The sequence below is a fragment of the Halichondria panicea genome, chromosome 17 (assembly GCF_963675165.1).
Source record: "Halichondria panicea chromosome 17, odHalPani1.1, whole genome shotgun sequence".
Classification (NCBI taxonomy): Eukaryota; Metazoa; Porifera; class Demospongiae; order Suberitida; family Halichondriidae; genus Halichondria; species Halichondria panicea.
Window position 1 is genome coordinate 1,744,106 of NC_087393.1, and position 25,812 is coordinate 1,769,917.

The window sequence follows — 25,812 nt, forward strand, 5'->3', positions numbered from 1 at the left end:
TTTTACCAAAAAAGGCAAGAGTGGACTAATAGAGCAATCTGATTGGCTGAAGCTATGTTCTCCCAACCTAATGCCTAGATCAGCTCTGACCAATCAAATTACAGAACGCAGTCCTGCAAATGGCCGCAATGGGAACGTTTGATGCAACACGCCCATCTTTTTTGCTTCACACTTGACACACCCCTCCTTTGCAGTCACTTGCATCTTGCAGCCTCTGTTTTGTTGTGCAAAAAGTTGCTCCTGCATTTGTCAATCACCTAGCTTGCAAATAAGTTCTAACATGGCTGCGGGATTCAACGAGACTCTGCTGTGGACCTTCGGAATGGTCAACTCCGTTGGAAAGTATTTGACAGGGGAGAAATTCCAAGATAAGGTCGTTGCAAATGGTTCCTCTCTGAAGAAGAAACAGATTTGGACCCTGATTCGTGTGGATGAGACCAAAATCGCTCTCAAGAACTCGTTTGGAAAGTTTTTGACTGCTGACGTCAAGGGGAAGCTGGACTGCTCTGGAGACAGTGTTGGTGAGTCCTAGTTTGCGTGCATCTTGAGCTTGCTCATGCTGTTATGACTAGCTAGAGATCAGTTTTCATACAGTTTACACAAGCATTGCATGCATCTGATCTTGATCAGCTTGCTTCATCATGGTTTAGTATACCACTATAATAGTTGCTAGCTAGCTTGCTGTATTGTATGTCACTGACCCCTATATCCCCTCAGGTGATGGGCAGAAATTCATCTTGGAAACCCAAGAAAGCGGACAAGTGGCCATCAAGAGTGTCGCATTCGGTCGATACGTTGGCGGATCAGGAGATGATCTCTCTTGCTACGATCAGACGGTCGACCCCACCAACCTCTACATGATCCATCTCGCTCTCCACCCTCAGATTAACCTACGTAATGTCAACAGGAAGACGTACGTGCATCTGGCAGAGGATGGAGAAAGTCTGAACTGCAAAGAGGAGATCCCCTGGGGCTACGATGCCATGCTTATCTTAGAGTATCACTCGGGACGATATGCCATTCGTGCTGCCAACACTAAGTACCTTCGTCGCGATGGAGAGCTGGTTGATGAGCTCGATGACAATTCCCTTTATACCCTCGTTTTCCGTGATGCTCAGGTTTCTTTCAAAGATTGCAAAGGTTGCTACCTTACTGCTGTCGGTCATGCGGCAAAGATCACTTCCCGGAAAAGCAGCATCGGTAAAGACGAGCTTTTCTACATCGAGGATTCTCATCCCCAAATTCGATTGATTGCTAGCAACGGCAAGTATGTTTCGATTCGTGACGGTGTTGAAGTCAGGGCGAACCACTCAGACGCCACGGATACTGAAATTTTTCAGATGGAGGCTGTGGATCGATCTGACTTGTCTGGCAACGTCAAGTGGGCTTTCCGTTCCAACAACAAGAATTACTGGAACAGCGGAGCTACTCTTACAGCTGAAGGAGGCGATTTCTCTAGGGAAACGGCTCAATTCACCGTTGAATGGATGGGACCTTTGGTTGCTCTGAGAGCTGCCAATGGAAGGTATTTTTCAGTGACGTCTAATGGGAAAATCTCTGCTAGTAGTGCCGAAATGGCAGACAACTGCAAGTTTGTGTTTGAGTTTATCAATCGGCCGATTGTTGTGCTGCGCGGGGACTTCGGTTTCGTTGGAACAAAGGGAAGCTCTGGAACCTTGGAGTGCAATCGCTCGCAATACGATGTCTTTGGCATGACTTGCTCTGCTGGTGTCTTTAATTTGAGAGCTGTGTCCGGAAAATTCTGGAAAGTGGAAGCCGATAGCTCTATCACCACCCATGGAGACAAGGCAACTGATTTCTTCATTGAGCTACGTGCTCACACTCGAATGCTTATTGTTGCCGAAAACGGCAAATATCTCAAAGGTCAACAAAATGGCGGATTTTCAGCAACGGGAGACAGCGTTGAAAAGAACACTCTCTGGGAGTACTAACTGAACTTCACCCCCACTCTCAGCAACAACGTGATTTGAACAATTATTAGTCATCTGATAATGTGTACTGTCTTAGCTCATTGTATCACTAGTTTTTCCCTATAGTATGTGTATTTTTGTGCAATGTTAGTATGTGATATAATTAATATTATTGGTTAACAAGCAGCATATGTTAGAATTGAGGCAGCAAACTCAGTTATAACAAAAGTAACTCTTGGTATAATTATCTGCATGAGATTACGTTAAATTATTATGGCTATATAGCCCTATATATGTTGAGTACTAGTTTCATAATTATATTGATCCTCGAAACTGTTGGTTCAATTTTTTACACGATTTAAACTACGTTTAACCACATATCAGCTGTTGGCGGATAATCTAATTATTAATGACAACATTGAAATGAATGCTCATTCTAGTCTCGAGTATAAACACACACAATTATTAGTCGTTACTAACCATTTTTTTGTACCTGTAAGTGTTCTATTATGCTAAAGTAATATGCTGTTACTTAATTGGGTACATAACAACTGGATTGTTTATTATACAGTATGAACGCTTATTTTAGCAATCAGCTGATGTTTCATGATTGAATACAAACAATTATGGTGCTAGTAATGTCATTTCTTTACTACTTGTATAACATCCTCATCGTTCATGGAGTGCTGTAGTCCTACTCTCTGGGGGCTGTACTTGGTGCTCGTACCCTGTGTGTGTGTGTGGGGGTGGGGGAGTAAAACCAAAAACAGTGTGAACACTCGAGCAAGGGAATTGCCCTCCACGTAGCTACAGTGTGGTACAGAGGAGTGCATTAAGAACCACAATGCAGTTTGGCACATGTACAATTGTGTGAGAAGGAACAGATACTTGGTACATGCAATCAATGTATAGTGATTCTATGGAAACAGTAGTGAGTAGAAGTACAGTTATAACTAACTGTACTTGTACCTGGGAAAGCAGTTCAATGCCTGGATGTTATTCTTACGTGTAGCTATACCAACAACATAATACGATGATAGCTACTTTGATGTATATACGTACATTGTCCCTGGGGCTATATATACTGTTTTCATAGAATTACTTCACGCATCATCTTTTACTTTCATAATTATACATGTACATCCACGGTACGTCAAGTGATGATCGACTCACCCAGACGAGGGAGTACTTGAACGTGTCCACAATGGTTCGATGAATGGCATGGCACTGTGTGGGTGAACACACAGTCAACTATATACATACAGTCTTAATGTACTCCTGATACAGTATGTATTAGCTGTACAGCTCAGTACAATTTGTAGCCTTTCTTACCACATGATCAACTGTACAACCCTTCCTCAAAATAAGCCCGTCCTTGAAATCAGGAGGTTCTAAACGTGTGTGTGTGTGTGTGTGTGTGTGTGTGTGTGTGTGTGTGTGTGTGTGTGTGCGTGTGGGTGTGCAAGGGATATTGTTCGACTTGTGTGTGTACACATGTCACATCTGGGCCATTCAATATTAGCAGCCATGATTGCAGATCAATGGCACAACCTAACAGCTGGCCTGTAAAGGAAGTTATGATAACCTGCAGTCCAACCAAGTACATGTACTGTAATAAATCACCTAATTTTGGTGAGACACTAAGGTGGGATAATTATGACATCACACATACAGCACATTGCTATTCATTCTATGTCCCTTCAAAATCATAGCAGAGATGTTTGTGGAGTACAATGTCTCCTACCCCAGTCTGTTACAAATAACTACAACGCCCACAATCTGAGTAGTTCATTAGCTCACTATAGTCAATACAGACATTGTAGTCATTTATGTGAAACTTGGCCTAAGCTTTCTACAAGCAGCTTATGATTGTGGTTTTCCCTTCTACATTATTTTATAGAAACAGCTAGGTTGTTATGCTTGAAAATCAGGTTTTAACCACTTCCACACACAGAGGGCTCAACTTTATGTATACTAAATTAATGACTAGAACAGTGGCTAGGGGATAAGGCCCTAGATATAAGAATATTTCATGTTGAACTTTCCCCTCTCCACAAGCTCCCTTCTCACCTCCCCTTTTCTTTGTGTAGACCCTAATGAGGGAGAGGTAGTCCCACACTCGACTGAGGAGGATGTCCAGGTTCAGTTCCATCTCACAGCTGATCACAATGCTGTCCGGTTCCCGTGCCAAACGGTCCACTTCCTCCATGCTGATCTGGTCTACCTTGTTATAGCACTGTTACCGTATGTGCGTGGGAGGGCAGGCAGAATGTAATAATTATAAAGATATAAAAATTATGTACTAATAACTAACTAAGGTATGGCTATTCAAAATATGACCACCATGGTTGGTAGCAATGTATGTACTTAGGAATTAGGTTAATTAACATAATTATGATAATTAAACTTAAACCAACCAGGTAGGACATGTAGCAATTAGATGTAATTGGCACTTTTTGACTCTACAATAATCGTAGTTAATTGCCCAATTGCTCCTACACGTCAACCTCCTCTGCGTACACATTCATCAAAGGTGTATCCAGTAACCTACTAATGACTGGGAATGACAACACTCGCCACATTAGCACAGGGTGAAAATGGAGACAATTTGCTAAAATTACAGTGATTGCTTTATTCCATGTACAGCATTCTTGCTAACTGGATACATTTCCCAAACCTATATCTGTGGAAACATTCTCGTTGGATAGTCACCTAATTTAGTACATGATAATTGATCCACTTCACAGACTAATCCCTCAAATGTGACAATAGTCGCAAACAATGAGACGTGAGATGTTTCATCAAATCCTAAATTCCTAGAGTTTTGTTGAACAACAACTTCACTAACTTCACTTGTGCACAATCTCACTAAATGCACTACAGTACCTGACCCTCATATCTACGTAGCTCATACTTTCCAGCTACATGTATACACTGTACTTTGGGACAACAAGCTAACCCAATTAATTAATCACTCATTGACAAGTTGGACACACTAAAGTAAAGGGATGTTCAACAACCATTGTTGAACATCTTTGCAACACTCAATATAGGGATTGAAGACAGGCCAGTTACACTAATATACTATTTGTAAAGCTACAAAGTGGCCTCTCTTTAAAGGCCAAGAACAATGGCATTAGGGCTATTAGGACATTGTGTGCAGTGTAGGAACACATGGATACAACACATCAGCTGCCAAACGTGGAACATACAGGTATGTGTGTATAGTACTACATGTAGTACGTTACATACATAAGCTTTCTGCTAACTACTTTAAGACTCAAGCTTCCTATACAACAGTAAGTCTCAAGCTTCATATACAACAGTAAGTCTCCCTAGGATTTATACTTAATATTCGACCCCCCCCCCCCACACATGGCATCCCTACTACAACTGATGCAGTTCTGGGCCCATTGCCCACCCTACTGACACATCACCCTTTCGTCAGCTTGATAAAACCTTTGGTTGCTAGGCAATGGACTTACACTTAAGCACTATCAAAGCTGGTGATCACACACACGTTGGCAAACCGTTACCCTACCAACACGAAGTGCATACTTACATAGAGGCACTGCAGGTAGACTCTGTTTCCTAGAATGATGTCAATAAAATCATCTGCAGGGAAACAAAAGCAACAACATGCAATCACACCGACTCGATAACTACATTTGAGTAAAGGAAATAGAATCATTCTATACAAACAGTGAATTTGAAATGTATATATATATACGCAGGTGTGTGGCCTATAACCTAGGGCCTATATACAGTATCAGGTGTGTGGCCTATAACCTAGGGCCTATATACAGTATCAGGTGTGTGGCCTATAACCTAGGGCCTATATACAGTATCAGGAGTGTGGCCTATAACCTAGGGCCTATATACAGTATCAGGAGTGTGGCCTATGACCTAGGCCCTATACACAGTACAGTACATGTATCAGGAGTGAGTGTATGGTTAGCCTCTAAGGGTCATTGTGGTCAGTGAGCACATCTGATAATTTCCTGGACACATCCCATACAAACCACATTGAACATGTGGGATACATGCACCACACAGGTTCATTTTTATGAAAAAACATTTTGTACTGTAGAGGGCAGTTAAAGGCTATCAGCATCTATGTAGTCCTTGTACTGTACACAGGTGTACACACGAACAAGAGAGTAGGGATGGTCTGGTCATTGTGTCAGACGACTGTTGAGGTTTGATAAAATCTCCACTGATAATTTATCCCAAATGCTTTGAACTCTATTCCTACACAGCTACGTAGCAAAGGGTGAAATCATAGCTGATGGGGAGAAACAACACCAGGCCTACAGGCCAAAGTACACAAAAAGGCAAAGAGACAGTGATACTCTTAATGGCTACATGTAGCTGCCACACCCATGCAGACGTCAGAGATACAAACAAGACGCCAGCTGATCTTCACACACCCACCCACCTACCCCCTTAGCTTTGACGACACTTGATTGTACACATAGCGCACATTCTTGGCTATAAATTTCCTATGAATGTCGTTAATAAAATGCTCATGGTAATGAATTTGACGAACACTCCCCTCTACAACACAGTCACACATACCCCCTACCAGACTAGTACACAACTACACCCACTTTCCAGGATTAGTGTTCACTGTTGGTATATACTAAGCATGCTATTCTCTGCATTATTTACACGTACCTAAAACATGCACAAACTCAACTAGTTTCTAGGAGTTACATGTATGTACACAACTTCACAACTTCAAATCACAGTTTCTCATCATACTCATGTAAACACGGTGCATTAATTTATATGTGTATTGGAGACAACTTGTCATTGTGTACATTGTACGGTTCATACAGCCTTCCTAATCAGCTCATAGTAGGAACGCAGTAATTTCAACAGAACTAGCTACAGAAATTGCCTTAAAAGGTCAGGCAAAGAGTCTGGCTGGGATGCATGGAGCTGGCTATGAATTAGCATCCATTCAGTAGCTACCCACACAAAGAGACCATGAATAAACTGTGTGAATACTGTGTACTGGCTATTGGCTAGTGGCTAGTTGGAGATGTTTGTGCATGGCTAGAATGGTACACATCTTTACTAAAAGGCACAATTGTAGGAGGAGCAGGCAGAGAGATGCACGGGCCCATTCCTAGTGGTCAGACTAACCATAGTAACCAACATTCCACACCACATTTCCTTCCACTAGCCACACAACAAGACCACAGTTTAGCAGGGAGACAGCCTCAGACAGGCAGCAAACTGCCTTACATGGTAAGGTATTGTTAGCTGGTTTAGAAAAGCACACCTGCTTCACACACAGCTGGGAAACTAGATGACAATGGCTTGAATTGGAACCTAGGGCTTTAGAATAACATTGCCTTATACGTGTAACAGGTTTTGCTGAACCAATCAAAAGCCATGATTGCATTTTAGCCCTCCAGTGAGAGTTGGATGTGTGCAATGATTTAAGGAATCTTTGTATTTGACACAAAAGTTGGGTGGGCCAGCAGAAGGAATGATTACTGGGTAATAAGATCCATTGGCTTATAATTACCACACCCTGTACTATGAAACCACCTTAGCAAAGGGGACATTTACGTTGTAAATTCTTAAACTTGTATTCAGAACTTCAAAGACTACTACAGGACATTTAATTAGTAGCGTGGGTTCCCTTGGCAATATGACCGGCTCGACCCTATACACGGCTCACCTGCAGTGCAGTCTTCTCTGAACAGTACCTCACAGTTGAATATCTCTGTGACACACAGTCAAGGACAACACATTGGGCACATTGGGCAATTGATGACAACACGTACAGCAACACTATAAATAATGGTGAATGATTTTAGATGGGTGCTATCTTTCCCACACTATACTTTATGCTCAGCATGTGCATGTACTGATTTGAGCAACATGTACACCATTCTACCTACATGACGTATACATATAGTGCTTGTGGTCTCTACGTGAGCTACGTACACATATTGTACCGGTACCAAACACTGTTACTTGATTAGAATACAGTGAAACCTGTCAATATCTTGCAGTGACTACAATAAAGACACACATATGCCACAATTTACTACTGCTACATGCTATACTATGTACATTTGGGATGGCCTGCCTTAATTAAAGGGTGACCGGTTTCACTGTATACCAGTTGTTTACGCTATAACTAGATAAATTAGACAAATTAGACGGCTAGTTACAGAACAGTGAGGATACTGTACTCGTGTAGAATGAGCTGTGCCAATCTCTCGCTCATTTTGGTGAGAGTGATAGTAGAGTTGATGGACATACCTCCTCCTTTCTTCACCTACATGTAACAGAGACAATCGTACACTCAACGTGTGTGGATCATGCAGCTACCAATAAGGCAGGGTTTCATCTAGTGGGGGGGGGGCAGGGGTGAACCTTCCTCCCTAAAATGATGACATCATCACATTAGTATGTGCAATATGTAACTAGATCTACGTGACGCACTAGCAGGTAATAGAGGGTATGATCAATAAATGTGGGAGTGGTCAACCGTTTTTCCAACCCCCCCCAAACTTTTAATCCTAGATGAAACCCTGTAAGGTGTCCGAATCTGAGAAAAGGGACCATTCGGCAGTATGGTAGATTTTTCACTGTATATAAAGAGTAAAATATACACCTTCCAATCTTCAAACATGTGACAAGAAAGTTAGTTGCTTAAGACTAAAGTGCATCAAATTATGCTCTATCCTAGCTGTTATGTGCATGCATCAATTCAATTTTGGCCTGGCGTACAATGTGTATATAATTATGAGATTGAAATTGCTAACATGAGCACACTAGCTGTGATAGAACAAGGGGAAGGCGAAGTACATGTACATGTATGATGTAGTCAACGTCACAGCTATAATTCCTTAAAGCATTAATTCCTGACAATTGCATAATACTTAAAAGATCTGAGCACCACGGCAGGCAGGGCTGCACTGACACAGTGCCACTAGCAGGACTGACCAGGACTGACCTTAAAGTAAATGTTAGGGACTTTCTTGTTGAGTCGTATGCCCACTGCCTCGAGTTCCTTCTCCAGTAACCTCCTCTGTATGTCACCTTTACCAGCGTCAAGCATCATGAGGACAAGGTCAGCCGTACGGGCCACTGCAATCACCTGACGACCACGCCCCTTGCCTGTGTGCGTGTGTGAGGGTGACTATCAGTAAAATGTACATACTAATGATCTGCACTTTTACGGACCCCTAAACGGAGGGGGGTTTACGGACGTTATTAATGTTTTATCAGACAATGATGTACATGGAATTGACAAGTATGTACGTGTTTCACTTCAGGCCCATGACATTGACAGAATGTTAAATAGTGGAACAGATCACCCACTAAGCCACCAAGTGGGTCTGTTTGTAGCTTTCAAGCAGAATGACCCTTTACCAGACATACTTACCTTGAGAAGCTCCTTCTATGATCCCGGGTAAATCCAGCAACTGAATGTTGGCATTATTGTACTGTAGTGTGAAATAAGATAGTGTGTTTAGTTCGTCAATAGTATCAGGCTTATACGCAAATGCATTCGAAATCTGGTAACTTAACAGTAACTTGGTTGTCGTAGTCAGATAAATGCACGTGTACATGGGACCCATTGTTGAACTTCACAAGGGAAATTTGTTTGCATGGCAATACCTACAATTTACACAAATAGAGTAGCAGTAGTACTCAGTTTTGAAGGAATGTTTGGTTAATATCATAGGGAATTCTCCCCTCCTACATAACAGGACTGCGCTGCATGTGCGTGTATGGGGGTACCTGATGATATACAACTAGTGGGGTGTTGGGGGGGGTAACTGTACGACCCCTGCTGTAGGAAATACACAGCAGGCTCTAGTGTGGGGGTTTAGGGGTACCTGAACGACCCCTGCTGTGGGGAATACACAGCAGGCTCTAGTGTGGGGTTTGGAGGTACCTGAACGACCCCTGCTGTGGGGAATACACAGCAGGCTCTAGTGTGGGGTTTAGGGGTACCTGAACGACCCCTGCTGTGGGGAATACACAGCAGGCTCTAGTGTGGGTGTTTGGGGGTACCTGAACGACCTTTGCTGTGAGGAATACACAGCAGGCTCTAGTGTGGGTGTTTGGGGGTACCTGAACGACCCCTGCTGTGGGGAATACACAACAGAAAGAAAAATGGGCCTGGGAACGAGGCTACAGGCTCTAGTGTGAGTATTTGGGGGGTACCTAAACGACCTATAACAGGTTCTAGTGTACGTTTGTTTGGGGGGTACCTGAACGACCCCTGCTGTGGGGAATACACAGGTTCTAGTGTGAGTGTTTGGGGGGTTACCTGAATGACCCCTGGTATACAGGTGAGGGTGGTGAACTCGTAGCTGGCTGACTCGCTGTGTGTGGAGGTGAGCTTGTTGAGGAGGGTAGACTTGCCAACAGAGGGGAATCCAACTAATGCCACTCGGGCATCACCAGACTTCATCACATCGAAGCCTTCGCCCTAGAGAAATAATATAGGTGGAAATGTAGTCAAAAAGCAAACAGGACTTTAAGCACATTATTCAACGTTAGTCACATTAGCCAGGGCTTGCAGCATTTACAAGTTAATTTTATAAGCCAGTCTGAGACCTCATTAACAACGCAACATTGTAACACTACGGATGCAACTTCTGCTGCATATCTCAAGTTATCCCTTTTGGTCGCAAAGTACGCCGAGATTAAAGAAGGGAACTAATAGTAACACTTTGACAATTGTATGTATTAAGGACTATATTGTAGAGACGTGATTAAGTCGGGGAAAGGCCCAGGGTCAATGTGGGATTTATATAAATTATGAGATGTGGGAGTACATTGCCATAGCGCACTATTTTACTACACCAGCTCAAATGTACAGAAACAAGTGAATAAGCACAGCTGTCCATCTTGAAGTGAATCGCACACACACGCACGCACGCACACACACACACACACACACACACACACACACACACACACAAAGGCGACAATGGCTTAATCCTAAAGTGCTCCCTATATAATTATGTTATAGAGCATGAGGTATAGCGCCTCACCTTTCCAGCACCTGCTGACTTTGGAGGGTCCAACAACTGTGCTCGATACTTGGCAAGCTTTGCCTTCAACAATCCCAGATGGTACTCAGTGGCTGAAAATATTAAAGAAAAGTATATGAACACTGAAGTCCATGAACCAGAACAGCTCAGCTCAATAAAATTGGAGATAGATATTAAGAACCTTTGTTTTTCTGGGTCCTTGCTATTTCCTTTTCAATCTCAGATATCTTTTCAAGGATGCCCATGGTTTACAGGAGACTGTTCTGTTATTTTTCGGCTGAACAAAAAACACATACACATGGACAACTGTGCTTTAGGTAAAGATCGTTAATGGTGAAATTACAATTCGCTGAGACAAAATTGAACACACTGCCTGAAAAGCTCAAACTCATCTGAAGTGTTAAGTTTGTGATTCACTAAAACAGTCAAGCCAGGAATAGAAGGCAACAAGAAAAGTGAACACTGTGTGATATATCTAAGATGATACTTATAGATATTCTGTACACTACGTAAAAACAGCTGGCGGAAACATGCATAAGGTAAATCCTGGTATACTGAGTCACTGTGTCTGTAACAATGTTCAAATACAGTTTTGGGGACAACGTTATTTGGGTCACGTTGTTCTTCACTGAAAGCAAAGGGGGCGCAGAGGCTAGTGCTATACAAGCATGAAATTACCGTATAGAAGTAGAAATTAATTATTACTCGAGCAAATGGACTGCAAAACAGCATTATCAACAGCGAAAAATGTTTCCTCCAATACATTGTATGTATACAAGTTAAGTTGCAATCAATATTGTGCAGTGCACAAGTATAGGCATTTCTCACATGTACCATAGATTAAGGAGGGAGAGGGATTGGAAACGCAATAGAACTGGATGAAACCATCCGTGTTACGGTTGCCGTCATGTATATGATCAGGCCTCGAAACTAGGCCACTAGGCTTGAATCGAGGCTATACCGAAGGTGGCTGGCTATGAGTAGCAAAAAGACAGAAGACAGGGCTGATGAGCATCAAATGTGATCGTTCCTGCATACATGCTGTAGGGGAGAGCTTGTAGCATGAGCAAAACTCTCCTCTGGATCTCACCTAAGACAGTATAGGCTCTATAAAGACAGAATTATATATTATTATGCCTGTTGGCCATTTGGAAATATTAACTGTCTATTGGCCATTATTATTGTGATATTTATGACATTTTTGTGAAATATAAACTGAAATGAAGCTAGTATGGAAAAGTTACAAAAACAACAAAAACTACGAAAAAACTTTCTTGTTCTTTTATGACTTTTTAACTTATATAGGGATCCCATAATCTTTCTGAAGTTATTTCTTTCTTGTATTTGCCTGATGATGTTGAAATTTGGGTCTTCAAGGCATATCTGCATACACAAACGGTCGACATGTTCAACGTTTACCTACTAAATTGAGCAAGGTGTAACTTCTCACAAGAATGCATTCAGGTCATAGAAATAAGACATTACGATGAACCTATTCCTATGCTTGGCCTATAACTAAAAATTGTGAAATTATAACCTCTTCACTTCTGCATAGAGGTACAAATAAACACATAAATTAATTAGCGTAGTTAATACTTGAAATCAGCAACACATGTTTTTCAATCAACACCATTGTGGCTCATTACAATCACTAATGGAATACTTTGAAACACTATATACTTCTTCTAGGTTAAAGATTATTTAAACTCTGGTTCTAGGGAGAAAAAGCATATAAAAACTCACAAAAGTGTTGTAGGGTCGTCTTGAAACTCAAACTTGGACAAATTCACAACTAATGTGGTTCCAAATGATGAACACTAGAGATTTATAGGCTGGGTTGTGCTCAGCCTAACTTTAGAAGCTGGAGAAGAGGAGTTTTAGCATGGTTTTAGTTGCTGCTGGAGGTTAACGCCCACTGCCTATTGCACTCTGAACCGTAACACGGACGGTTTCAAGAGGCAACATTGGAGTCATTGTCGCACGTGATCCCGTTCCAATCCCTGTTAACTACTCAATCTATGCATGTACCGATTAAAGTGTGTAGATTATGATATTATTATTATATCTATAAACGCAGGCACTGAGCAATAATATAAGTGCACTATCCATGATCAGCCTCTCATCAATTTCGCAGAATACGGAAGTGTTTTGTCAAAGTGACTCATATATACTACCCCAGGGGAGTGTTTATAATGTTTTTGGAAACCAGTCAAGAATAATATTAACCTTGTACGCATTGTATGCCGATAACAATTTTTGCTGACTTTGCAAGTTCCCTCTGTCCCTATTCTAGATGGGTGTATAGTTGCATAAAAAATGATAAAGTGATTTCACAAGACAACAGGCAATGCATGTACATAACATCATACTGCAGTCATGATTGCGGTTGTACTGCAGCTTGACTGACAGTTCGATGTACTCCTCAAAGGACAACTCTTCAGTGCTCTGCTGTAAAAATTGTGGCTGCCTAATTAGAGTGGTCTATCTAAATCTACACGTACAATGCCTACCATATTATAGCAGGTAATATTCATTTCAATTCAGTCAATAATCATGCATACTTATATTAGAAACTCCCACAGCTATTGTTTTTAGGAATTGTACGGAAATTACAGGATTTGTGCATGCGCACACTAAATACATAGATTATATTGATTGCTATACACCCCTCCCAAAGTTATGTTTGGCCATTGTCTGTGAGAGGACCATGCACTTCTGCTTTCCAGCTCTCCGGCCCCTGTAGGAGATATTTCGTGCGATAATTGATTGGCCCAAACATTGATTGCTATTCTATATGCAGTATTAAATTTGACACGTGGACAACCCATTTTGCTAGCAAATTGCTTCCTTGAAAGTCCCTTCAAAATATTGCTTGCAAATTTGGTTAAGGACTAAATTTACAGGTATGTCAGTATAATTATTATGTAATCCCTATTTAAAGTATGCACTTTAGTGTTCTGACACAGACAGGCTGGCTCCCTAGCATGGCAGGAAATATCCATCCTTAGTGGTGATTCAGTTTCTTCCTGTGCTGTAATGAATATCTTGCATCAAATTTACCTTTGCATTGTGAACTCAACAAGAAGTTGCACCAACATCCTGTGCACTGTAAACCTTACATGATACCTATAATTATGATTAACTGGACATAGACAATTCGTATTGAAAGTAAGAGCTCAACAATTTTGTGCTGGCTGCAGCTACATTTCAAGATCACTATGATGCTGAATCTACTGTTTCTCCTATTCACTTGCTTAAATGTGCAGTATGGAAGCTCTGAGAACTTTTACATTGTTACATCAGGATTGAGTCAATTCTACAACTGCCCTCGAACAGGCTTTGATATTGAACATTGCATAACTCTGCAACAGTACATTGATAGATCTGTTCTCCAAACGAGAAACAACATCTCACTAGAATTGGAACCGGGATACCATGTGATGACATCAAACTTTAATTTGTTGGGTGATCACCAAAATACATTCACAATGAATGCTGCAAACGGACTTGCTAATGTGCTTTGTATAGGAAACATCATCAACAATATTCTGATTTATGGTGGAATAAGAATATCCAGGTTTCATAGAACTTCTCTATATCATATAACTTTCATTGAGTGTGTCCAGAATCTATTCCATGATACAAATGAAGTACAAATCCATGATGTTCAGCTCACGACAAACTACTTATCACAATACCTGTTAAGAATTTCCAGTGTGGCTAATGCGACAATCTTAAGAGCTAACTTTCTTTGTAGCCGCAGCACTGGACAGATAGACACACCTATGCTTTCCATTGCTGCAAGCTCACTTCAGCTTCAATTAATAACATTTTCCAATGATCTACTATGTTCTCGCATTACTGGACTACTCAGTGAGACATCTGATATTTCTATTGAAAACAGTCTATTTAGTAATTTCTCAGCACGGGCAATAGAAACAACTAACAGTGGAGGTAGAAGTCTTACTGTTATCAAAACAGTATTTCAAGGTAACAGTGTCAGTGTAGGAAGCGGTGGACCCGGTGGAGCTATTCAAAGCAGCAGCTCAAAAGTTGTAATTCATGGCTGCCAATTTGTAGATAACAGTGCACGTGTAGATAGTAACAGTGCACGTGCGTCTGGAGGAGCCCTTTCATTCATTGGTGCAAACGTTTCTATTTCAGTCTCCCAAAGTACATTTCGTAGCAATGCAGCTACAGGTCATGGCGGGGCTATATCTTTCTCAGAGGGAATATTGGACTTCACTGGTTTTATCCTGAACACACTACTAATAAACGAAAGTGACTTTATTAACAACACAGCACAATTCGGTGGGGGTATTGTCCTGACTAGTAGATTCATTACTACTATAATCAGTGATAGCAGATTTTCCAGCAATTTGGCAAGCAGAATGGGTGGAGCAATTGCAGAATATGGTGGAAACACTACTACCTTCATTGAACGATGTGTCTTTACAAACAATGAAGCTACACAAAACGGTGGAGCGATATCTACTAGTAGTCGAAGTCGACAGTTACTGACTGTTTCGTCAAGCACATTTATCAACAACAGAGCTACTTCCTCAAGGGGAGGTGCAATTTACCAACCAGGATCAACCGTTTCTAGTTTAAAAACCCAAATTGATAACTGCACCTTCAGTGAGAATGTAGCCAATCACTGTGGAGCTATAAACATTAGACGAGCTACAATAATTAAATCTTGTTCTTTTTCTTTTAACAAAGCGACTACAACTAATACTCAAATACTAGGTGGCGGTGCAGGTTGCCTTGAAAGTAGCTCTACTGTAATTTTGAACAGCACATTTTGGAACAACACTTCCGGGCAATCTGGTGGAGCTCTAATTTTGAATGGAGGTAAAATTAAAACATCGTCATTTGATGGAAACAGAGCTGGAACTGTTGGCGGTGCTATATTTGGAGCTGGACAGATCAACCAAAGTACTTTCACAAACAACCATGCATCAAGGAACGGTGGTGCTCTAAGTGGTGGATCTATTGAAATAATTCAATATTCAAATTTTGAAAATAACACGGCTGCAAATGGAGGTGCAATTAGAGTACCCCAAGTAATTATCAGTAACAGTGACTTCGCTGGTAATGAAGCCATGAACAATGGTGGAGCAATAGATTTGAATTGTATCTTTTGTGCCTCTGGATCGAGCATCCTACAAGACACTGCATTCGTCAGAAATAGGGCAATGCAAGGTTTTGGGGGAGCTATAAATTTGTTTGGCAGTAGCAGTTACAATCTCTCATTGATTGGGAATAATTTTTGTTCGAACTCTGCACCATCGTGTGGTGCTTTTAGCATACAGTCTGGCTTGTCATCTAACTATATTCACTACAATATAGATATTATAGGAAACATATTCATCAGTAATAGAGCAACACCATTTGGATGGGGAGGTGGAGCCTGTTGTATAAGAAGTTCAAACATTTCAATCAGGGATAGCAACTTCAATTACAACCGAGCACCTAATGGTGGGGTGATGCAAATTGAAGGAAGCACAGTGAGTGTTCAAAACTCATCTTTTGTGAATAATTCGGCAACATTCCAAGGGGGCCTGGGAGGTGTATTTTACACAGCCTCATTTTGGTTCCCTGTTCTTATCGACATACTTGAGAGTTCTTTCATCAACAACACTGCAAGGCAAAACGGAGGAGCAATTGTTGTTGAAAGCGAAGGGAGTGCCATTCAAATTAGTGAGAGTATTATAGTAATGAATTATGCTGGTACCTTTGGTGGAGCTTTCAGCATTGATGGTGTTAGCCTCACCTTGAACAATTTAAAAGATTTCCGTAACACAGCGGTGTTATCTGGTAATACAATCAGTGCTTGTAATAGCAACATTACAGTTTTAAATACTCAGAGTGGCTACTTCTACAATATTTCGAAAAATGAATTCAGATCTGATCTTAGCTGTGTTGTGTATGAGATCGTTCGGAATATCACCATTGATCCAAGTCCAACTTCAATCACGACCATTCCCACCTTTGAGACATCTTTTTCAAATACTATTCCAACGTTCATACATTCCATTGATTCAGAATCGTCCGTAGCAAATTATACCGAGTCTTTTGAAATTTCGTCTGAACTGACAGATGTAAGGAGCAGCATACTACCAACAAGTACATACAAAATCACCTCATCATCCTACATTACTTCAAAGACCAGTAGCACTGTAATGCACAACGTCTTTTTTTCACCTAATTCCAAAATGCCTGCTAATGTGACAAGCACTCCAACCGTGTCACCAAAGGTCATTATTCCTATGGTAAACTCTACAGATGCACCTGCTACAGCACGTAGTTGTGGGCTTGTCATAAAGTTTCAAAATGTTGTTTTCTTATTTATACTTCCCATTATTATTTCTATGTATTATTAATTAAACTCACACATGCAGCTGTACCATATAGTATAATATTCAATCATAACTACTTTTGCAGCACAATGCTTTATAGCTGCTAGGCCTTGACAGATTTTGCTCGATCGGTCACTTAATTTTCTTGTCTTTTTTTTCTCTAGTTTATTAGTTTCTTTAGTTTAGTATCTCTTGTCAATTTAGCTACCTATTTTTCTTTTTCATCCACCTATTTTTCTCCTATTATGTGATTCTGATTTCTGTGAGTGACTGCATGGCTGAGTGTACTTGTAAAAACATCAAGTAACCCATGAATAAACTTTGAACCTATATGTTAGTGAACATGTAATCAATAAACATGTACGTATGATCAGGAACCACTTGACCTTAGCTACCTTAAGGTGACATATTTCACAGGTAGATTTGTTTGCGATTTCACTGTTTAGCTCATTTTGCTGCATGGTACTAAATCCTGCTCAAGTTGTGAAATTAATGTTATCCATAACGTTTCTAATTACTTGCAAGTGGTTTTAAGGAGATTCATTGCATTTTCCAATTATCTGCGAGTATAAACTCTCATTCGCAGAAATAGCACTCACGGAAAATATGTCATCTTAAGGTATATAATTAAGGTCACTAAATTGGATTTCTCCAAACTTCTCTTAATTGCAGACTACTTATAGCCCATTTCTCAGGGAGTGTCAAATTTTCCAATTTTGCTCAGAAGTAGAGATTTTGTGCTGGCCTCATACCATGAGCGGCTTGTTCTCGAGGTTAACACAAAGCTGGTCTTGAGGCTTGTATCTACATGCATACTGACTGCCAAATTGACATAATTATCTGGACTAACATAGAAACTAAAACAGAAAAAAGCAAATCAACAACAAAGAACACTTATAATTATGTTATACCGATATATTAATTAATGTGCACTAATCTATATACTAGGACATACTTCAAAAAATGCTATTGTGCTGAGATTTTGTTTGATTGTAGAAAAAGGCCTCAGTCAATGTGATGTAGATCGTTCCATAACTTAACAAGTCATTTGTTAAAGTGCCTGATAGAATTAGTTCTTGAATACTTAAAGACTAGTTTGTTGAAGAATCGGTATTTTGGCTTGTAACTATAGTTGTCTGGCTACGTTTTCCAAACGCGGTCGCTTATAATTGATACCAGCTATTTCCTCTCTGGATGCTCCTTGCTGTTCCATGGTCCAGTTATGGGAAGGAACAAGATATAAACTGGCCTGCTTGATCCCAATTGACTATTAAATTCAGGCGGAATCTTGTGTACCTTTGCAAGAGTCTGTTAAACTGTCCTGGGTTGGTCCCATGCGACCCTCACAAAGTCACCACACGTTTTAAACAATCATAAAGCATTTTTGTCACAAAAATATATGGTCCTTAGTTCCCATCGAGACAAATCCCAATAGAAGACCTTCCTTATCTCTATTCGTTCCGATAACCATAAGATACTCATAACCTTGTGGTTCAATTTTATTTGCTCCTTTCAGAACTGAGTTTCAACGCTGGAGATAAAGTGTCTGTTATCGGAGGTAGTGTAAAAAATTGTATATTAATTTTTGGAAGCGTTCTGTCAAAGTGACCCATAATACACTCTGGCTTCATATGCAGGCAGCTATACCTTAGGGAGCCTCTCCTGGGTTGATTCATTTAGTGCTTCCTTGGTCAATCCTGGATCTATGACATTGTAGTTCGTACATGTATAGTATTAGATCTACTATATACAGTAGATTAATTATAGGAATGGAGTTAGCGTATTTCAATTTGTTGCTGCATATAGATTTATATATAGATCTATAGCTATAGGCCTTGACCAAATTTGGTGTTATTTTTACCCATTATACTTTTCTGCTCAAATGTTCTATCCATGCATGTGGTGATCTGGTAATGGTATCTGCAACACAGAGGGGGGTAAGCCACTCTCCACCTAGCCTCGAGACCAGGCCAATTAAAATAGTATTTTAATCGCTCTGGATTCAAGGCTACTCTCCACCAGGAACTGTATATATGACGGGCAGTCAACCGTGGAGGGCTGCCTGTGGGCCACACTAAAATTGGCTGCCGTACGAGTCAACCTCGTGATTGCTCAACATGTGCTGCTATGGGGGGGGGGGGCCCGGGGGGGTAAGAGACATAGAATACAAAATGCCTCAATGGTTATATAATTATATGATAACGTATAAGGTAAACTAATTTTCGGAAGTTCGACATATTGAACTCAAGGGAAACATAATTACCTATGCTTTTTTGTATTAGGTAAAACTCATGGATCAAGAGTAGATTATAAATATGGCTATCAAAAACTTCTACAAAACCACTGTACACGAACAGAGTGATATTCAAAAGATAATTGCTATATTGAAATCAATTTTTGTCAGTGAAATAAAGAGGCACGTCCTCATCCACTGTCATGTCTTCAGGTCCTCTTTGGTTGTCTTTAGAGTGAAGTTACGAGCCATCTGTGTGTGCATGTATGGTATATAATTATTTAGACTGACATGCACAATAGCCATGACTATACACTGTTAGTGGCTAGTTTTGTAACGACTACAAACTTACATATACGAACCATCAATACAAAATCACAATTCTGGCTTACTTCAATCAGCAGTAGTTTCATTTCCAACTCGGCAAATCTTTTCCCTAATAAATTATAAGAGACAGTTTTATATGAAAAAATTAATTAAGTCTGTGACCAACCATAGCATTGTCTGGGTCCAAACCCAAATGGCAGTAGTGAAAAGGGATGCTGCTGTGGTCCATCCTTTCTTAACCACCTCTCTGGCTTGAATTTTGATGGCTCCTCAAATATTTTGTCACTCTTTGCAGCCGTGTAATTCGAGTAGAGCAAAGTCACCTGTGTTTAAAAAATTTATAAATGTATAAGCCGACTTTGACTCACCCCAGCAGGTACATGGTAACCATGGATGACGGCATCCTCATTTAGAACTCGGGGGAGCATATTTGCAACTGACCTAACTCTGCATGTACAACATTTTTATCAAGTTACAAGCATACTAACCTCCTTCACAGGCCTCGAAAGAAAAAAAGGAGGCCTGCTACTGTCTGTTTGTGCATGAGCAAAATTATTGGCCAGTAAAATTTACCCAAAATGTTTGCCAGAAAAATATCCCGAAAGAATACAAAAATCATAATATTAAAGTCATGCACCGAACTATATAGAGACAGACCTGTAGATGTGTTGCAGTGCATGTAGCGCTTTTCTTTCTGATAGATGTATATAAATGTTCACGAGGTTGCTATATGCTAGTGCAGAGCTTTTTTTTCAGTATTCAGCTTAATTTGTGCGAAAAAACACCATAATTATTGGAAGTTTATGTACCTCTATGTACAATATGAATAACATGTAGGTTTCACAGAATTAAATAACTGCATGGAACAAAGCTTAGCATATTTCCCAGCTCATAATTGCGGTGAAGGCAGCACCGTGGAATGTTTTACCGAAGTCACAAAGTTTCCGCACCTCTCCTGCTCTTACTGTATAATTATGGTAATCTAGTTTGAAGTGCTGCTCTAAGGCACATGTTAGGTATTAGAAAGTGGAACACAAGTATCTTGTGTGGTCGAAGAGATGGCATTTGAAGGATTTGGTACCAGACCTTTATGGCTTGTAGAGAGTACTGACATCCCTTTTGGAGCTCCTATGTCTATAAGTGTATCTGGTGTCTCCTCAAGAGCACAGCTTGCCATAATACTATAAAATCTTCACTGATCCATTTTGAGTGCACACGCCCCTTTTTACTCATTAAATGCAACTAGCCTCATCCAACGAAAGTGCTGGGCGTTGCCTGTCCCTCTCTTTCGTTTATCTATGATCAAACTTCCTTTGATCCATGCACTTCCATTAATTGGTTGTGGCATCATTGTTACTGACCACTATGCGATGTTCCGAGTTCCACACTTTTCGGGGAAGAGGTGGTGCATGCACAAGAAGTCGATACCAGGCCCAGCTCTCAGAGGAAGTGGGCATAGGGACGAGGTTACAAGCATGCAAGATTGCCTATACTTATGTACTCTTGCAACCTTGCATGCGTGGGGACGAGGCTACAAGCATGCAAGATTGCCTATACTTATTTACCGGTCCCTTGCACTGCAAGCACTCTTAAAGCATTCTTAAACCACATATTACCTGAAACTCTCCTTGATGCATCCTCTGAGGTAAGGCATTGCCTCTAGGTCCTGAGCTGTGGGAGGTCGCTCCCCCACCACACTCTGTATCTCCTGGTAGAGCTGCTCCTGGACCTCAGGGTTCTTAGCCAACTCAAACAAAAGGTACGTCGACTGATAGGCAGTCTAAGCGCAAATAAAATACATCATATATGAAACGACAGGAACGCAATTCTCTATAGACGTATACACACAAAAAAATGTTCTATACGCGACATTAATTTTAGCACATTTCATTTTTTACAGCGTAGGTTTACCGTGTGGACCCCGGCAGAGAACATTGAAGATGACATTGCCACAGCTTCTTCAGTGGACAACTTCTTTTCTCTCAGCCATTGCTCTAGCAACCCCTGCACTTCACTGCTCTCCCCTTTCTCCAGTTTCTCCTGCAACTTGTTGGCATACTTGCTACCATGGTCATTGGTCCCCTGCAAATAATGTACATCATTAAAGCAATAATATACCTTTGTTATTAACGAAACAAATTACGTGTAAAGCATCCATGTAGAAGTGGTACAGATTGTTCTTGTAGACCTTGTACAGAGGCAGCTCATACGCCAACCTTCCCAAACCCTCGAAAAACTGATCCACCTTATCGAGGAATTTGATGTCATCCTCCTTTGGATTAACAAGCAGGTCGAGATCAGCACCAAATACAAACTTCCCAGTTGCTGCAAGCAGTGTATATCATAATTAACATGCTAGCAATGACAAAAGCTCCACTATTAATTTATATAGGGCAAATACAACGTACTGTGAATCGCGCGCTACACACTAGATTCATACATTCGTCAAACCTTCCATGGTCAATTTTCGCGAAAGTGAAGTGAAATCCTCAATCAAACCATCTTCACTTCTTATCCTCCTCAGGTGGTTAGAGAATCGAGTGTAGATAGGATTCAGGCCCTCAATGTAGCTGTTCACATTCCGGGGCAGTATCTGCTTGTTAATTGCAACACGATCTCTCTTCCAGTCCTCACCATCCCTGTAGTAGAACTATAATAATGTATGATTGTGATGAACTTGCCATGACAAGCCTATTCCAAATATCGTATTATTTTTTTCAAATTGTCTATTATTCCTAACATGCATAGGCCACATCCCATGTTATCGCACACGTAACATCAAACGTTAACTTTAATGGCCATGGCACATGACTATTAAACACTATAATTTTATACCCTACATATAGAGTAACGCCTATAGCCTCAATCCCAGGCCGAGTTTTCGCTTTTATAACGGTTAGGCGAACAACTAGGCCTGCATGGTACTAGTTGTTACTGCACCTACACCTGTCCCAAGGGTGACCAGGTTAACAAGAGTCTGTACAAGCAAGCATGCATGGGGTAAATGTTACATGCCTCTAATATTTCACTCACTGGGATAACCCAGCTGGTATTCCACTATGATCAAAGAGCCATTTTGTCTTTGGGGTAAATAACTTGTCTCTCTGCGGATATTTTCCTTCAGCTCTGAGTACCTCCTCCAGAACAACAGGGTCCGCCACTATCACCATGGGACCAACACCTGTATCAGCATGTAAGAATCAACTTAAAATGTACAGTATGATACATGGAATAGCGAAGCAAGCTTAGTCTAATATATACATGTACCATGCAATGCATGACTTGCAATTTTAACCTGGTAAAGTAATCTTCATGATTTCTTCTCCATATTTCTTGAATTCTTTGTCGTAGAACTCGAATATTAGTCCACCACTCTTCCTAACCTTGGCTATATCCAGAAAATTGCCCAGCAATGGCAGAGGCTTGGGTCCTGGGATTGAGTTGAATGGCTTGGCTTGTTGTGGTCTTGTAGCATCTTGTTGCTTGGATTGTGAGCTTGTATTTACACACCTCACGGTAAGTCTGGTGGTTGTGAGCCATTGCATGGGATATTTTAGAGTGGACAGCATCTCTGTTTAGCTGAATATACAACTGTGTTTACTGACTGAGGTCAGTAACTCCCTAATGTGGACTAAGTTGCGCATGCACAAAAGAGCTAGTCAACAGACCTTAAAAAATGGCCATGAATTAGCAAAAAAATTTGACACACATATCCTGTAATGTTCAATAGAAACTATTAATGTGCATTCAAATCACAACAACAAAAATGCAAAAACTAAAAGACTTGCAAACGATTGTTCCCAGTATCAGTTACGTACAGATATCCAGCTTTGTCAATAGTAACCTTGTGCGGTCTGTTAAACTGTCCTGGGTTGGTCCCATGCGATCCAAAACATCTCACAAAGTCACCACACGTTTTGAAAATAGATACTCGATCATTAAACACTTCTGTCACAAAAATATGACCCTTCTCATCGAGACAAATGCCAAATGGAAGACCAAGTTGCCCTTCCTTTTTTCCCTTCTTTCCGATAGCCCTAAGATACTCACAATTAAAAGAGTAAACATTCACACAATGGCTTTCATTGTCTGTCACATACATAGTTCCACTTTGATCAAACGCAATATCACTCGGTAGTCGAACAGTGTGCTTGCCATCAGTAGAGCTAACGATGAAGCTGTGAAACGTCAAGTCTGAGTTGAGTACTTGGATTCGGTGGTTTTGCATGTCAGCTACATACAACCTGCCATTTTGTGGGTTTATGCACATGCCCATAGGAGACATAAATCTCAGTGAAGTGTCACCAGGAGAGCCTACTGACTTGAGCACATTGCCATCCATATCACACTTCTTGATTGCAAACGTATGCTGCTCACTTATATACAACTGATCGTCACCATCAATAAAAACATCTGAAGGCTGTTGTTGAAATATATCACTCAAAATGCTTTTTCCAACCGAACGCACAATTTTATCAGCTTCTTGACCAAAAACAAGCAGGCTGTGGCTTTTGTTCTCTGTTATTATAACACGATCCATTGAGCTAATCGCAACCCCCCATGGTGCGTTCAAGTTCTTCACACAACGCAAAGGGACACTATAAACAGTAGGAGGTGGGCAAACCGTAATCTGACAAGGACTTCCCACCACATGCTCATCATTCATAGTAATCTCCAATCGATGACGCCCTCTTACAGTTGGTGTATTGGAAACTTTATAACATCCATCAGAGCACTTTGAAAGATTCATTGAAACAAAAGGAAAGCAATTTACCAATCCAAAAGGTAGCATTTCACATTTCATATCTTTGAAATCGCTCTTCACACATGCTCCGTGTTGATCTTTGATGTGTAGTAGCAATGACAGGGTATTCCCAAGCTGTACACAAGTGGTTTCATCAACAACTTGCAAGACAGAGTTTCGTGCACAAGGCACTTGCGTGTATAACTCGCCCACTGTAGACAAGGATTCGAAATTACTTAGTCCATAAAAGAAGCCCAAATCGGCTTTCACTAGCAGTTCGGGATCACTTGAGAGCACTATGGTCTCCGTACTTGTTTGTTGTAACACATCCGCCAATCGTTTCTTTGCTGTAAGGATGTCAGTAACATTTTCAGAATCAAGAATAACTTTAGCAGATCCTAGCATACCCTTAGCTTTAGCTTCAACCGTTTCCAAAGTGGACGTTTTCACTGCCAATGCTTCTAGTTTATGCTGGGTCAAGTTAGACAGATTGTCGTTTAGTTCTCGCTGTCGCACATCAAGAATTTTGTGGAACAATTCAAAATTGCGCTGAATCTTTTCTTCTACAGCAGTGCGATTTTGTTTCACTTGTTCAACATTGAGGCTGATATTTTCCAATAGGCGTTGACTAACTTGAAGCTGTTGCTCTAACATTTTACTTTGAAGAGACAGCGTGTGTTTTTGCTCTCGAACGGTATCCGCGATCAAACTGAACGAATGAGATTTGTGGTCATCGACTATACAAGCACAACAAATTGGCCTCATACACATATCACAAAACATCTCCAGTACACGATGGGGATGATTCGAACAATACTCTCCCGTTGAAGATTGAGAATTAGTTGGTGTAGAAGGTTTTCGTTGTTCAAGAAGAGTCTCTTGAATATCAAACAGTGACTGGATGTGAAACGCAGATTTTAAACCATCAATGGATCGTTCTGGAACTAGTGTCTCGTGTCTGCATGTCGGGCAAATCAAAGCAACAGAATCATCCCTTCTGGTAAGTCCTTCCAAGCATTTGCAGCAGAATACATGATGGCAGTCAAGTACTTTGGGTTTCTTGTATGCTTCCAAGCACACAGGACAGGTCAATTGTTCAGAAATCTTCTTCAATGCTGGGCACGGGTTTTCTGCCATGTTTTTAGATCTAGATCTAGTTCCCACATCCAGCCCCGCC

At 40.8% G+C, this 25,812-nt stretch overlaps 5 protein-coding genes across 5 annotated transcripts; 2 read left to right on the top strand and 3 right to left on the bottom strand.

Moving 5' to 3' along the window:
- Positions 1-163: 163 nt before the first annotated feature.
- LOC135350787 (fascin-like) lies at positions 164-2,117 on the top strand. Its single transcript, XM_064549624.1, has 2 exons — positions 164-521; positions 718-2,117. Exons 1-2 carry the CDS (start codon positions 281-283, stop codon positions 1,950-1,952), a joined length of 1,476 nt encoding a protein of 491 aa, XP_064405694.1. The 5' UTR covers positions 164-280; the 3' UTR covers positions 1,953-2,117.
- Positions 2,118-2,487: 370 nt separating this feature from the next.
- LOC135350807 (developmentally-regulated GTP-binding protein 2-like) lies at positions 2,488-11,312 on the bottom strand. The gene is made up of 12 exons (XM_064549648.1): positions 11,151-11,312; positions 10,970-11,061; positions 10,240-10,401; positions 9,346-9,406; positions 8,914-9,077; positions 8,142-8,232; positions 7,627-7,671; positions 5,494-5,546; positions 4,002-4,167; positions 3,264-3,322; positions 3,105-3,158; positions 2,488-2,659 (listed from the first exon to the last, which is right to left on the bottom strand). The coding sequence occupies exons 1-12, from the start codon at positions 11,212-11,214 to the stop codon at positions 2,573-2,575; spliced, it is 1,098 nt and encodes a 365-aa protein (XP_064405718.1). The 5' UTR covers positions 11,215-11,312; the 3' UTR covers positions 2,488-2,572.
- Positions 11,313-14,053: 2,741 nt separating this feature from the next.
- Positions 14,054-17,588, top strand: LOC135350771 (probable outer membrane protein pmp6). The gene has a single exon (XM_064549604.1). The coding sequence runs from the start codon at positions 14,188-14,190 to the stop codon at positions 17,353-17,355; it is 3,168 nt and encodes a 1,055-aa protein (XP_064405674.1). The 5' UTR covers positions 14,054-14,187; the 3' UTR covers positions 17,356-17,588.
- Positions 17,589-19,645: 2,057 nt separating this feature from the next.
- Positions 19,646-23,584, bottom strand: LOC135350788 (probable cytochrome P450 49a1). The gene is made up of 10 exons (XM_064549625.1): positions 23,187-23,584; positions 22,925-23,072; positions 22,343-22,530; positions 22,035-22,216; positions 21,803-21,973; positions 21,508-21,671; positions 20,260-20,338; positions 20,058-20,214; positions 19,957-20,000; positions 19,646-19,816 (listed from the first exon to the last, which is right to left on the bottom strand). The coding sequence occupies exons 1-10, from the start codon at positions 23,458-23,460 to the stop codon at positions 19,766-19,768; spliced, it is 1,458 nt and encodes a 485-aa protein (XP_064405695.1). The 5' UTR covers positions 23,461-23,584; the 3' UTR covers positions 19,646-19,765.
- LOC135350776 (E3 ubiquitin-protein ligase TRIM71-like) lies at positions 23,583-25,797 on the bottom strand. The gene has a single exon (XM_064549609.1). It carries the CDS (start codon positions 25,770-25,772, stop codon positions 23,667-23,669), a length of 2,106 nt encoding a protein of 701 aa, XP_064405679.1. The 5' UTR covers positions 25,773-25,797; the 3' UTR covers positions 23,583-23,666.
- Between the last annotated feature and the right edge of the window lie 15 nt (positions 25,798-25,812).

Excerpts from the sequence above, each read along its gene's own strand:
- LOC135350807 (XM_064549648.1), bottom strand. The coding sequence starts at position 11,214 with ATGGGCATCCTTGAAAAGATATCTGAGATTGAAAAGGAAATAGCAAGG. Across the intron at positions 4,168-5,493 it reads TCTACCTGCAGTGCCTCTAT|TGCTATAACAAGGTAGACCA; the intron begins GTAAGTATGCAC and ends ATACGGTAACAG. Across the intron at positions 3,159-3,263 it reads GTTGTACAGTTGATCATGTG|TGCCATGCCATTCATCGAAC; the intron begins GTAAGAAAGGCT and ends TCACCCACACAG.
- LOC135350771 (XM_064549604.1), top strand. The coding sequence starts at position 14,188 with ATGATGCTGAATCTACTGTTTCTCCTATTCACTTGCTTAAATGTGCAG.
- LOC135350788 (XM_064549625.1), bottom strand. The coding sequence starts at position 23,460 with ATGCTGTCCACTCTAAAATATCCCATGCAATGGCTCACAACCACCAGA. Across the intron at positions 22,217-22,342 it reads GCGAAAATTGACCATGGAAG|CAACTGGGAAGTTTGTATTT; the intron begins GTTTGACGAATG and ends CACTGCTTGCAG. Across the intron at positions 21,672-21,802 it reads TCTCTGCCGGGGTCCACACG|ACTGCCTATCAGTCGACGTA; the intron begins GTAAACCTACGC and ends ATTTGCGCTTAG.
- LOC135350787 (XM_064549624.1), top strand. The coding sequence starts at position 281 with ATGGCTGCGGGATTCAACGAGACTCTGCTGTGGACCTTCGGAATGGTC. Across the intron at positions 522-717 it reads CTGCTCTGGAGACAGTGTTG|GTGATGGGCAGAAATTCATC; the intron begins GTGAGTCCTAGT and ends ATATCCCCTCAG.
- LOC135350776 (XM_064549609.1), bottom strand. The coding sequence starts at position 25,772 with ATGGCAGAAAACCCGTGCCCAGCATTGAAGAAGATTTCTGAACAATTG.